The sequence below is a fragment of the Chiloscyllium plagiosum genome, chromosome 12 (assembly GCF_004010195.1).
Source record: "Chiloscyllium plagiosum isolate BGI_BamShark_2017 chromosome 12, ASM401019v2, whole genome shotgun sequence".
Classification (NCBI taxonomy): Eukaryota; Metazoa; Chordata; class Chondrichthyes; order Orectolobiformes; family Hemiscylliidae; genus Chiloscyllium; species Chiloscyllium plagiosum.
Window position 1 is genome coordinate 20,074,049 of NC_057721.1, and position 13,712 is coordinate 20,087,760.

Genomic DNA, 13,712 nt, shown 5'->3' on the forward strand with positions numbered 1-13,712 from the left:
AACTTTGGCTTATGCAAATGTCCTTTTGTAATTATTGTGTTTATCTTTTGATCAAACCAACTAAGCCTCTTCATCCATTTTAAAATGCTGATGTCAATATTTCACCAACATTAAGGAAACAAGTTTTATGAAATGTCCTATGTATTTACCTGGAGTATGTTTCTCTGTGAAATTTATGGTGATGCTCTGTAAAATAAAAATATTATTTTATTTGGTATAAGTATGATAAGGTGGATTTGTTTTACCTGTTCAGGTAATATAAGCCTTATTCAGAGATGCAACAATAAGTACTTGAATCATAACCTTGAACCTCTGGAAATTTATAGTAACTCAGTTTTGCCGAATAACGTCGTTGTTCAGCTCACAGGGATTATTGTTTGTAGTGATTTTCAAAAGATAACACACTATCAGTCTTTGGTTGTTGCATCATTAAGCCTGGGAAGGTAATTGTGTAGATCTGAAAGATCTCATGTCAGTATTTGAAAAGTAACAGCAACTTGCATTTATATTGCAGCTTTAGAACGATGAAACATCTCAAGGCATTTCACAGGAGCATCAGAAATATAATGCCCTGCTGCCTAAGAACATATTAAGATAATTATGAGATTGGTCAGAGGGGTATGTTTCAAGGAACTTTGAGGAACGTGAGGAAGAGGTGTAGGAAGGGACCTCCAGTACCTGAGCTATTGAAGGCATATCCACCGATGGTGGAAAGATTAGAAATTTGGATACTCAATGAGTGCAAATATCCTGGAGGGTTGTACAGCTGGGGCTGATTAGTGAGATTGTCCATAGAGCAATTTGAAAACGAATATAAGAAATTTAAAGACAAGGTGTTGTTTAACTGGAGCCAATGTAGATCAACAAACACAGGAGTCAAAAGGGAATTTGATTTGCTGCAAGTTAAGGTATGAGCATTGGACTTTTTGGATGGCCTCAACTTTCTAGAGGGTGTAATGTGGGAGACCAGCCAGGAATGCATTGAAATAGTTGACTCTGAGTGAGGGTTCAACAGTGCACAAAGCTGAAATGGGCAAGTCTGATAGTGTGAAGGTGAAAATACACAGTTTAAGCTCACTTTGGGATCAAATATGATATCAAGATAGTGAACAGAGCCCATAGTTAGTTAGGGAATGGCATTCGAAGGAGGGGAACTTGCCAGCAGTTTAGCAAAAATGTATTCCTCAAACACTTTTTAGTAAAACACATCATTTTGTGATTTGTTGGACCTTTCTGTGTGCAAGTTGAATGCCATGTTTTCCTAGATATCTACATTTCAACAGAAACCAGTTGTCTGTAAAACACGTGGGATCCTGAATGGAAAGGATCTATGTAAATGCAAGGTTTATTTAAAAATTGCTTGAGAAGTGACATTTGCTCTACCTGCAGGATCAAATAAGATTGGATTTGATGACTTTGTGCACAAGTAATTTCTCTATAATATATCCATTTTTCCTTGGTTCACTCGCATGCCCAGTGGTACCAGGCTACAAAAGCAATTTCCATGATTATTTTTATGTGGAGCAGGTCACCTTGTGGCCAGAGGGTGTACCTTGAGGGGTATCTTTCTATCTCGAGCATGGCTGACCAGGAGGTGCTCCTGTTTGTTTCTTTTCTCCCACCTTCCATTGGCACAGAGAATGATTATTAACCTATAAATCCTATCAGTATCGTCATGTTATTAATGTTTTATCTAGTCCTCGAGTGGGACCTTATCCTGGGGCTTCTGGCTTGGAGGCAGGGGGACACCGCAAGACCCCAAACAATATGTCAGAGGGTAGCTAAGTCTCAAATAACTATTGTGCAGAATGAGTCACACTAGAAGAGAATGGGAGAAGATCAAACAGTGAAGAAAGACTGTTGTTGAAAAATGCAAGTCATTTACTATTACTGAAGAACCTTCATTTTGTACACTGTAAAACTTCACATATAAAACATTCAGTTTTTAATTTATTATATGCATCCAAATGACCAATTTTATGTAAACCAAAGGAAGTAGATTACAGCTTATACAATTATAGGTCAAGTGAAAAAGAACTGCAAAAGATGTTACTATTGTTGAACTCATGAGTACTGTTTACAGTGGAAAAGTTAGAGTTTGGCAGCTTTGTGCCTTCACTGCAGAGATGTACCTTTCCCTGACTGAAATAAGACTAATAGTCAAGCGATAGTTCTTGTGTCCAAGCATAGAGTTCATCCACTTCATGCTCCCACTCTTCATCAGAAGTTAAATGAACAGCTGGACTTCTCTTATCTTGATCACAACTGGTGGTAATCTGTGAACCATCCTGTGCATAACTGTGATGAGTAGGGTTATTCAGGACTTCCTGGAAGTCAGTCATGAAAAGTCAAAGATTAAAACAAGTTGAAACAAAAGCATAATTGCGTATGATCTTCAAACATTTTGGCACTATTGCATCTTTGTTTCCCAACACAAACTTAGGACGACTTCCTTGAACTTTGGAATAGCACTATCACTGATTATTTTATTATTTAAAATGTAGTCTATGGGGGAGCCAAGATGGCAATTATCTAGGAGGATTGTGTTGCAGAGCTCCGCACCGCAGCACAACACAGGACTCTGGAAAGGTCGTGGAGTCCCAGGAAACTGTGAAAAACTTACCTGTGTTTTCACGTCCAGAGATGCTAAAGCAGGGAGGAGGAGCATCCGTGGCCGAGCCAGTGGCCCAGCCTGCAGGATCCACCGGTTCAATTACATATTGGGTCTTAGTGAAGGAACTCGCAAGAATTTGGGCGGGCAGATAGAGGAGAAGCTGGTCCCAATCTCTATCATGCTGCAGAAGCATGAACAGCAGTGGGAGACCTGGAGAAAAGGATGGATGAGGTAGAACACAGAGTCACGGTGGAAGCTGATAGCAGTTCATCCAAGGATAGGAATCCAGGCGCGGGGGACACAGGTCTGTAATTTGCGTGGCCAAGTGAATGATCTTGAGAACAGGGCAGGACAAGAAATATTTGCATTGTTGGTCTGCTGGAGGGTAAGGAAGGTAAGCGGAATTTATTGAGGACTGGTTGCTGAAATTCCTTAACTTAGAGGCTGGTATGAGAGGCTTGAAGATCGAGAGGGCTCACCAGGTCACAGCGTGGAGGTCAGGTCTGGGTCAACGCCGTTGTCCTCTCAGTGCGGTTTCATCAGTATAGAGATGAGACAGTCGTGGAAGCTTCCAGAATCTAGGGGAAGGATCCAAAGGCCCTAATTTACGAGGGCTCTAAGATCATGTTCTTCCAGGACTTCTCAGCGGCGGTGATCCAGAAAAAAAAAATCCTATGATGGTGTCAAGAGAAGACTGAAGGAACTTAGGATCCAGTACCTGAGGTACCCGGTGGTGCTACAGTTCACCTTAGAACCATACATCTCTTTGACACATCAGAGAAGGCAAGAGACTTTGTGGACAAATTAACCTAATCTGAACAATTTAGTATGTACAAATAGTAGTGTTGTTTGGGTTCGTCTCTTTTTTAGTTCTTTAAAAACAGGAAGTCCAGTTAGGGCTTTGTTTACCTTTTTTTATTGGTAATAATTTGGTCTAAACTATGTTTGGCGGTGGTTGAGATGTGTATTTTCAATTTCTAAGTTATACCAAAGGATGGATGGGGTATTTACCCCTTTTTTCTTTATAAAAAAATTCTTTATTCATATTGCTATTCCATGGTGTATTTTCTTTCTTTTCTGCTTGTGTTTGCGATGCGGCTCTTGCTAGGAGGAGGGAAAATGGCTGGGATGGCTAGGTGCCTTCTTACAGGCAGTTTATACCCGCTTCAGGCATTTAAATGCTCTGGCTGCAGTCTTGGCAGCAGGATGGGAAATTGGGTTTTGGGATGGGTAGTTGCCCCCTTTGGGCAGGGGATGAGTTGCCCTATTCAGTGCCATTGGCACTTTATATGTCAGTTTGTTTTTTTGTTTTTTGTTGCATATAATCTTTGATAGGTTTGTTGACTGTAGTGGGTTTAGTTTATGTAGTTTTTATATTCGATGGATCTTGCAACACTAACGCTCGGCAATTTGTGGTTAGAGGAGTTCCTCTCTGAGAAGTAGGGGAGTGGCTGTCGGAGGAATCTCCCATTTAAGTTACTAGAGTGTGTTAAAGACACATATGGGAGGTTTGTAATTCTCAAAGCTCTGATAAATGGGGAAGAAGATGGTGTTTTAAATGTTTATTGCCCACCGGCCCATCCCCTCATTTTTGGTAGATGCGTGCTCTAAACTGATCAGTCTCGAGTCCCGGCGTGTCATTATAGGGGGAGATTTTAATTGTCTTATGGATCCCACGGTAGACAGGTTGCCCAAAGACCCCCTGATACGTTCTGTACAAACTATACAATTAGTGGATCTGTGTGTGGAGTTAGGGTGGTTTGATGTCTGGAGGCATCTCCACCCTACAGGCGGGGATTTTATGTTTTTTTCCAATCCGCACAGATGTCACACCGGGATTGATTCTTTTTTCTGACCCCTATGGCAACCCTGGACTTGGTGGCATCTTGGAGAAAGTGAGGACTGCAGATGTTGGAGATCAGAGCTGAAAAATGTGTTGCTGGAAAAGCGCAGCAGGTCAGGCAGCATCCAAGGAGCAGAAGAATCGACGTTTCGGGCATAAGCTCTTCTTCAGGAGGGCTTCCTGAAGACTGAGCCCTTCCTGAAGAAGGGCTTATGCCCGAAACGTCGATTCTCCTGCTCCTTGGATGCTGCCTGACTTGGTGGCATCTTGTATGATTAGTAATATTACCATCTCCAATCACGTTCCAGTGTACCTGTTGGTTAAGATTACGGATGTTACCGTGGGTTCGAGGCACTGGCGAATGGTTCCCTTTATCCTCAAGGATAATAAGTTTGTGGAGTACTTCTCTAAGGAATTTCAGGTGTTCCTAGACATTAACTCGGGCTCGGTTAGTAGCCCATCTATCCTTTGGGAAACTGCCAAAGCCTATGCAGGGTGTTAGTTATTTCCTCCTCTGCCGATAGGAAGTGGCAGAAGGGTGAGCAGCAACGTCTCCTTGAAGCACAGTTGAAGGCAGCAAAGAAGGCTTATTTTGACAGGCCCTCATTGGCCAAGCTACAGAAGATTATGGCACTGTGGTCTGCGTTGACACAGTAAAGAAGGAGCTAACTTATTCAAAGCAAAGGTTATATGAGCATGGTGACAGGCCAGGCAAATACTTAGCATATCTCGCCAGGAAAAGGAGTACCCCTCAAGTCATTATGGAGATTAGGGAAGGGTTTGGGAACCTAACGTGATTCCAAAAAGATTAATGTGGCATTCCAGAGATTTTACTCTGAATTAAACCAATCTGAGGGTTATGAGGAAGGGTGGGCCAAAATGGAGTTTTATTTTTAAGGATCTGGAGCTCCTGGGCGTGACCCCCAAACAACAGTCTTTTCTCAATTACCTCTTATCAGAGCCAGAGGTGCAGAAGGCTGTTTAAACATATTGTCAGGCCCGATGCTGAATTTGTTTTATGACTCATACAGCCATGATTGTCCCCCACCATCTCTGAGAGGGAAATATTTCACTTATTCTTAAAAAGACAAGGTCCCAGAGGACTGTGCTTCGTACTGGCCCATTTCACTCTTAGAGAGGATTTTAAAGTCCACATTTAAGACTCTAGCATTAAGGTTGGAGACTGTGTTACCTTCTATTGTTAAAGAGGACCAAATGGGGCTTCATAAAGGGCCATAGATCCTCCAATAATGTTAGGAGGCTGCTTAATGTAATTCAAATATGTCAACAGCAGTCAATACAGGGATTGGTGATTTCTCTAGATGCAGAGGAGGCATTTGACCGAGGTGAGTGGCCCTACCTTTTTTATACTCTGGAGCGGTTTGGATTGGGTAAAGCCTTTATAAGATGGATAAAGGTTCTCTCCAGTGACCCTCTCGCTGCAGTCATCACCGATGGGGTGTGATCCAACAATTTTAACATTTTTAGGGGCAGCCGGCAGAGCTTTTTACGTTGGTGATTGAACTGTCCTCATTTTGTCCAAAAACAGCAAGGTAGTAAGGGACCATTCATAGGGATCCCAATATATCCGCTTCAGAAGTGGGGTCAAAATTACATAAGATCTTGTTCTACGCAGCCGATGCCCTAATTCTTTGTCAAATCCAGCAGTTTCCGTGCCTCGCCTGATACAATACATCAGTGCATTTGGTGCCTTTTTGGGGCAAGACTAATCTTGCAAAATCAAAGGCTATGCCTATGGGTGGACTTACGAAGGAGGCTGGTCTTGAGGGTGAATATAGATTCCCATTTAGGTGGTCACAGGGGGGTTTTGTGTATTTGGGCATATTCATTACTCCAGTTCTGGATCGGCTATTCAAAGCCAATTTTGTTCAATTATTTCACAAAATTAAACAAAACCTTCAAAGGTGGGAGGTGCTTCCGGTCTCGTGGATAGGTCGAATAGTGCTTATTAAGATGAATATTCTCCCTTGTTTGTTATACCCTATACGGATGCAAACATTCAGGAGGCTAAATGGCTGGTTCAGCTCTTTTATTTGACATTGTAAGCGGTTCCTTATCAAATTACCTAAACTGCAACTGCCTCACAGATTGGGAGGGAGTGGATCTCCCAGACATTAAAAGCTCGTTTTTATCCTATGTGAGTGATTGGGCTTGTGGGGACCTTCTTTCAATATGGTTAGATATCAAAACCTCCCAGGCAAGGTGCCCCCTATCTAGCTTGCTGATTTTGGACAGTTAGGGAATATTGCCATAACCCAATAAGTATCAATACTGTTAAAGCATGGAGGGCAATTTAGCAGAGGAAAGGCAATATTGGCAAAACATTTTTTCTTACACCTATAGTGGGTACGCTGAGCTTTCAAGCAGGGATGATGGATTCAGGATTCAAACATTGGGCATCGAGGAGTGTCTTGAACGGGCGATTTTATTTGAGGGAGACACAATTATGTCCTTTGATCAGTTAGCAAGGAAATATGAGCTATCTAGCCTCTTTAGTTGTTTTTCAAGTTCAGGATTTTATTCAAAAAAAGACTACACTTCTGACTGATCCCTACAAATCTGACAGAGAGAGGAGGATACTCAGTACTAAGAGTACACTTTCTGTCAGCACTTTATATCATCAGTTGGGGGGCACCCCCTCAGGTGAGTTTGATCAACTCTGCAGGGTGTGGGGGAGAGAGCTAGGTGTTGAGGTCTCCTCAGAGGCATGGGAAGATATTTGGGAAAATGCAAGAAAGGTATCAATTTGCATTAGGACCTATGCTTTACAGTTGAAGATTCTCCACAGGGTCCACTTGGCTCCGGATCATTTGTAAAAATTTAAACCAGGAGTATCTCCAGCATGTCACAAGTGCAAGGTTTGTATGGGCACTCTTACCCATTGTCTCTGGTCCTGTGGTAGGCTTCAAACATACTGGAGCGCTGGGGTGGGTGCAATGGAGGGGATTTTGGGGTAAAGGTGGAGAAAGACCCGCTGTCTTCTATTTGGCCTGCCCAGTGTATTCCTTGTAGATGTGCATAAGAAAAAACTTTTCAACATCCTCACTTTCTGCGCAAGAAAGAATATCTTGTTAGGTTGGGTATTCGAAAATCCCCCGGGCCTGTCGGGTTGGTGGAAGATTGTTATGGGGCATATTCCCATGGATTTTCTCACAAGTATGGTACACCACAAAACTGAGAATTTTTATAAGACATGACAGCCGTTTTTGGAATACCTGGACACAGATTTATCTGCCATATTAATAAGGGCTTTTATGTAGTCATAACGATTGTGTTTTACAAATCCAATATCCAGGGAGGAGGAATTGCGAACGTATGAGTGTCTTGTTTGGTTGAGTTATTACTATCTATTAGTTTATTGGTTATTATTTATGTAGTTAAACAGTTAGTTGGGGGTTTTTATTATATTTTCTATATATACTTATACATTTGTGGGTTGTTTTTTTTTACTTTATTTGGGTTCTTTCTTTATATTGTTTTGTATTTGTAATATTTTTAAAAATCTTTTAAAAAAAGTAGTCTATAATCATCTGTCAATGGCATAATGTGCATGCTCAATTGATTCTACGGATCAGGTTACAGGTAACTTCAGTTACTGAAATAACGCTCATATTATTCTCTGTCAAGGTTAGAAAACTAATGTAAGAAGCAAAACCTTCAATGCGATGATCTTTGTTTTGTGCACATTAAGATTCAAATGTCCAAAAGGTGAAAGACCCAGTACTTGACATGTATCATTCAAAGATCTCCGATATACAGTAAATTCAGAAGTGTAACTTGTGCAGTGAATAGGGATCAGCATCCTTCCATCGTGCTCATCACGGTTGAGGGTATGTATGGAATGGAACACTGCATTTCAAGCACCTAGTGTTAATTTTGTTGGGAGAGCATGTTATTATCTTGTAGCCCTGTGAAGCAATAGAAAACATAAGATGCTTTATAAAGAGAAAGAGGTAAGCCAAGAAGAAAGAAACTAGGAGAGTGACAGAAAACAATAAAAAAAATTGAGAAAGTTATGAAGTGGGGGTAGGGGAGATGGAAACAGATTCAGGAATGCGGACAGTGAGAAGAATGTTTGGGAAATTAAGTTTATAAGTGGCAATGCTGGCTAAGAGTTTCAGCATTGGACAGATGATAGTGAATGTACCTGAAACCATTGCCAGCATTTAAAGCATGTGGAATGGGTTGCCAAAATTTTGCATGTTCTGATTCAGTCTGCATTAATAGCTGTGTTGGATATTGGGGTCCCTTTTAAATCTCTATGTTTTTAGTATTCTTTATATTTCTTATATAACATAAATCTTAATTTAACTGTGTTCCAATCATAACTAGGTTTCTACCAATGTAAAAAAGATTTATTGGGTCCCACACTATCCTATTATGAGTACAATGTTTTCAAAAACATTCTGTGCCTACAGCTGTTTAGTCTCTTGAATCGGAACCGTCCCCTGTTGTCGTGATTGGATTTTTTTTTGTCTGACTAACTAATGTATAATATTTAAACTGCAGCTTCTCAACAATTCAGGAAACTATTGGAAAATTGCCGCAAGTCATCACGGTAATTTTAGTCACGAACCCTCAAAACCAACAGCCAACAAAAGTAAATGAATCAATGGAAAGGGTGCTGGGATTCGTGGTGGGGCTGAAATATATGGCTTGTCTTACCAATTTCACCTGTGACTGATTCACAAGAGTTTGATAGCAAAAGAGGTGATTAAGGAGTTTTTTAAAAAGGTGATGAAAGTAAATGTTCTCAGTATAATTTGTTAGCAGATCATTTCACAAAGGCAAAAAGTGGAAGCAACCATGGATATATCATTGGTTTGGCTTCAGGATGATAATGCAGGAGTTAGAAGGGGAGACACTACGGGTGAGCTACAGGCTGCATTCACGGAATACATCATAGAAACAGACCCTTAAATTCAACTCAACAATGCCGACCCAAGTTTCTCAAACTATACTATTTGCCTGTGTTCAGCCCATGTCCCTGTAAACTTTTCCTATTCATGTACCTGTCCAAATACCTTGTAAATGTTGTAGCTGTACTTGCATCTACTATTTCCTCTTGCAGTTCATTTCACATACCAACTATCCTCTGTGTGAAAAAATTGCCCCTCAAGTCCCTTTTAAATCTTTTTACTGTCATCTTTAAGTTATGCTCTCTGGTTTTGAACTCCTCTAGCCTGGGGACAAGGCCTTTGCTATTCACTTTATGATTGTATAAATCTTTTTAAGGTCACTCCTCAACCTCCTTTTCTCCAGTGAAAAAGGACCCAGCTTATGCAGCCTCTCCTCATAACTCAAACCGTCTAGTCCTAGTGTCATCCTTGCAAAATCTTTTCTGCACCCTCTCCAATTTAATAATATCCTCCCTACAACAGGGTGATCAGAACTGTACACAGTACTGTACACAGATATTGGCCTCACTGTACATCACAACATGATGTTACAACTCTTTTACTCAATGGTCTGAGCAATGGAGGCAAGTGTGCCAAATGCTGCCTTTTATCACCCTATCTACCTGTAACGCAGCTTTCAAGGAACTATATCTTTTCTGAAGAAGGGCTCATGCCCGAAACGTCGATTCTCCTGCTCCTTGGATGCTGCCTGACCTGCTGTGCTTTTCCAGCAACACATTTTCAGCTCTGATCTCCAGCATCTGCAGTCCTCACTTTCTCCTCCTATATCACTACACCCCTAGGTTTGTCTGTTCAACAACATTCTCCAGGGCCCTACCATTAACTGTGTGAGTCCTGCCCTTGTTTGTCTTACCAAAATAGAACACCTCACATTTATCCAAATTAAACTCCATCTACCACCCATTGGCCAAATTGATCAAGATCCCTTTGTAATTTTAGGTAACCTTCTTCATTGTATACTGTACCACCAATTTTAGTGTCATCTGCAAACTTACTAACTATAAATCAAATTCAAACATGGGATCAAACAAGGCCAGTTTCTACTGGGTGCAATCAGCAATGGACTATTCAATTGACCTTCGAATTAATTTACTACATTGGTGAATGATCAGAATTGACTGAAATAAAATGAATTCAACTATTTTGACAAATGTTAGACTAACCTTAGGCATCACAAAACAGGAATTACAACATCTGTACATTAGTCACTTGGTTTTACCTCTTTGTTTTTATCCAAACCATAAATCTTTCTCATTTTGGAAACTTTTCGTCGTGCTTTGTAAGAACGGCGTTGTGACTCTCTTGCTGCTTTTGAGGATGTTGACGATCGAGTTGGAGGAATGCTTATGGATGGAGTTGGTGATCTAGGTAAATACACATAGATCTTTTGATGCAGGTTGTGCTATATTTGTTCTCAACAAGTTTTTAATTTGTCTGCACCATCTGTATCTTGTGTATATATACAAATGGCAAGTTTCTTTGTGCATCGTTCAGTTCACACCAAAACCAGTGACTGGATTAAACATCCCCAGATTAATCTAATGGCTAACTGATATATGGGTTATCATATCACTAATCAATTGGGCAAAGCTAACTTCAACTGAATAAGAATCGATCTTGACAAAATAAATTAGAATCAGCAATTGGCAGGAGAAACAATAGATGAATAATTGACTACTTTCATAAAAAAGGTATTTTGGACACATTCAAGGTAAGTTTTCCTTAAAAGTGAAAGGTAGGACAAAAGCTACAGCAATCCAGATGTGACAGAAATCAAGATAAAGAGGAAAAGGGATGCTTACAACATATGTCATATAGAAAATACAATTGAAAGACTGAATATAGAAGGTTCTGAAGTGAGGTGAACAAGAAAAGCAAAGTGGAAGTTTAAAAAGATACTGGTAACCAATGAAAAAATGAATTGCAAAATCTTCTATAGATTATATAAGTAAAAGGGCGGTAAAGTCCATAACGTCAAACAATTAGAAACTAAACAGGGCATTTATAAAAAGTGGAAGCAGAAGGCATGCTGAGCTATTACATTAATGCTTTGCATTTGTCTTTAGTAAAGACAATGTGTAAAAGGTTGTCATTCAGGCACTTGAAGAGTTTAAAATTGTTAAGTAGGAGGTCTTGGATAGGCTGTCGAGATCTAAAGTTGATAATGGCAAAGAGGTTATATTGAACTTGTGGAAGCCACCGTTTTTCAAAATGTTGTGAAGAAGTATATTGGACTCGAAGTATTGACTCTTTTATATCTCTTAAGATGCTGAAAGATCTGCTGAATTTCTCCAGCAATTTTCTGTTTTTGTTTTGTGTTGGAAGCTCATTCATGAATGCAAATATTACAGGCAGATCACAAAGTTAACCCTTCTATTAGATACCTGGTCTGAGAGATGGTTCTAATATGTTGAAGTTGAATCTCTTCAGTAGTAGGTTTAGAAAGCAGAGTTGGCAATTCATCTTTCAAACGCTGAGATAAAGTTTTGTTTTGAGCATAGTCCATTATGTCATACATAATTGTTGTCCTGGGTAGGTTTGTCAGGGTCACCATTCTCCAGTAGTTGTCTTTTCCACCAAGATAAGCCGGAGTCTCATCCAGACTACTTATGTACTACAAAAGAATAGTACAGATGAGAAAATAAACAAGCTATTCATCAATAAATTAATCATTATCACCATGAGGCATGAGATGTGCCTGCTTTTTGTTCCGCCCTCATTAATTTATTGTTTATCACTGTTTTGTGCCTGACAACTAATTAATAAAAAGGTGTAGGACCTAACTAACATTCGTAGTGTGTGGGGCAGGTTGGAAATATCACTTCTAAAATCCAATGTGATGGTTATCCTTCAAATTCTTTTGATTGGAAATAGTCAAGTATTTTTGGCTCAGAGTTGCTTAAAGGTTATGGCACTGGACTAGCAATGCAGAAACTATAAATTCTTAATTACGCTTGGGGTTTGTTGTGAAATTTACCTGTTAATCTGGAATTTTGTTGATCACCATCAGGAATCTTCCAGTGACATAAAAACCTAAATGTTTCATGTCTGTTGTCCAGAGATAGGAGTTGGTCACTGGAGGCTCACTGAAGATATTACCTGGTATCATGACAAAACATCTGAAAACGAACCTCCCAGCTCAGCGAGCAAACTTACATCCAGAACCTCAACTAATCTTCTCAAAACTCGCTAAAATTAGTATATATTGTAAACAATTGTGGTTCCAGCACTGATCCCTGTGGAACCCCATTGGTCACGGGTTATCAAACTGAAAAAGAACCCCTTAGTCCAACTCACTGTTGCCTGCCCATAAGCCAATTCTCTATTCATGCCAATATACTACCTTCAACACTCTGGATTCTTACAGCTTAACCTTTTTTGAAGTGCCTTGATGAATACCTTCTGGAAGTCTTAATATAACACATCTACTGGTTCCCCTCTATCCAATCTGGTTGAGACTTCCTTGAAAAACTCTAATAAATAGTTGACATGATTTCCCTTTTATAAAGCCATGCTGAGTCTGCTTGATTAAATTATGATTTTCCAATTGTTCTGCTTTTATTACCTTAATAATTGATTCCAATACATGACAATAGATTTTAGACTAATTAGCCTTTAGTTACCCACTTTTTGCCCTCCCCCCTTTTTAAATAGGATTGTCATGTTAATAGTTTTCTAATACTCTTGTAATTTCCAAACACAATGACTTTTTGAAATGTACAACCAATGCATCCACTCTCTCTAGCTATCTCTATTAGAAACCTAGGATGCAAGTTATCAAGGCCAGGAGATCTATCAGCCTTTAGCCCCATTAATTTGTCTAAAACTCTAGTGATATTGATGGTACTTAATTTCTTCCCAGTGTCCTTTGGTAGTAATGGAATGTTTGAAGTATCTTCCACTGTAAAGACTGATGCAAAATATCTCTTTACCTCCTCTGCCATTTCCTTGTTCCCCAAAACCATTTTCTATGGGACCTGTGACCACTTTGATCCCTCTCTTCATTTTTATATATTTAAAGAAGCTCTTATTGTCAAGTTTTTATATTCCTCACTAATTTGCCATTGCATTTTATTTTCTTAGTCTTTATCAACTTTTTAGTCCTCCTTTGTTAGATTCTGAATTTATCCCAGTCTTCGGGGCTATCATTGACTTTGACCTGATGTGGGAAAAGATCTGCCACCCTGCCTACCCACAGCATGGCCACAGGGAACACAGGAAATCAAGCCTGTCCAAACCATATAAGAAACACCCAGAATGCCTCAGCATTGACCAAACAGGCTGACAAGAGAAACCAGACATGACCATAGTCACT

At 39.9% G+C, this 13,712-nt stretch overlaps 1 protein-coding gene across 3 annotated transcripts in view; it reads right to left on the reverse strand.

The window, feature by feature from the left end:
- Positions 1–77: 77 nt before the first annotated feature.
- The window catches only part of c12hxorf58 (chromosome 12 CXorf58 homolog), a 43,929-nt gene continuing 30,294 nt past the window's right edge, over positions 78–13,712 (reverse strand). For 2 of the 3 annotated variants that reach the window (XM_043700677.1, XM_043700678.1), the window contains 4 exons: positions 11,782–12,011; positions 10,617–10,761; positions 2,133–2,327; positions 150–186 (listed from right to left, as the gene is read on the reverse strand). In XM_043700677.1, coding sequence (XP_043556612.1) covers positions 2,154–2,327; positions 10,617–10,761; positions 11,782–12,011 — 549 coding nt within the window. In that variant the 3' untranslated portion in view covers positions 150–186; positions 2,133–2,153. Of the gene's footprint in view, positions 187–2,132; positions 2,328–10,616; positions 10,762–11,781; positions 12,012–13,712 lie in introns of all 3 variants that reach the window. The other variant, XM_043700679.1, reaches the window with a different exon arrangement.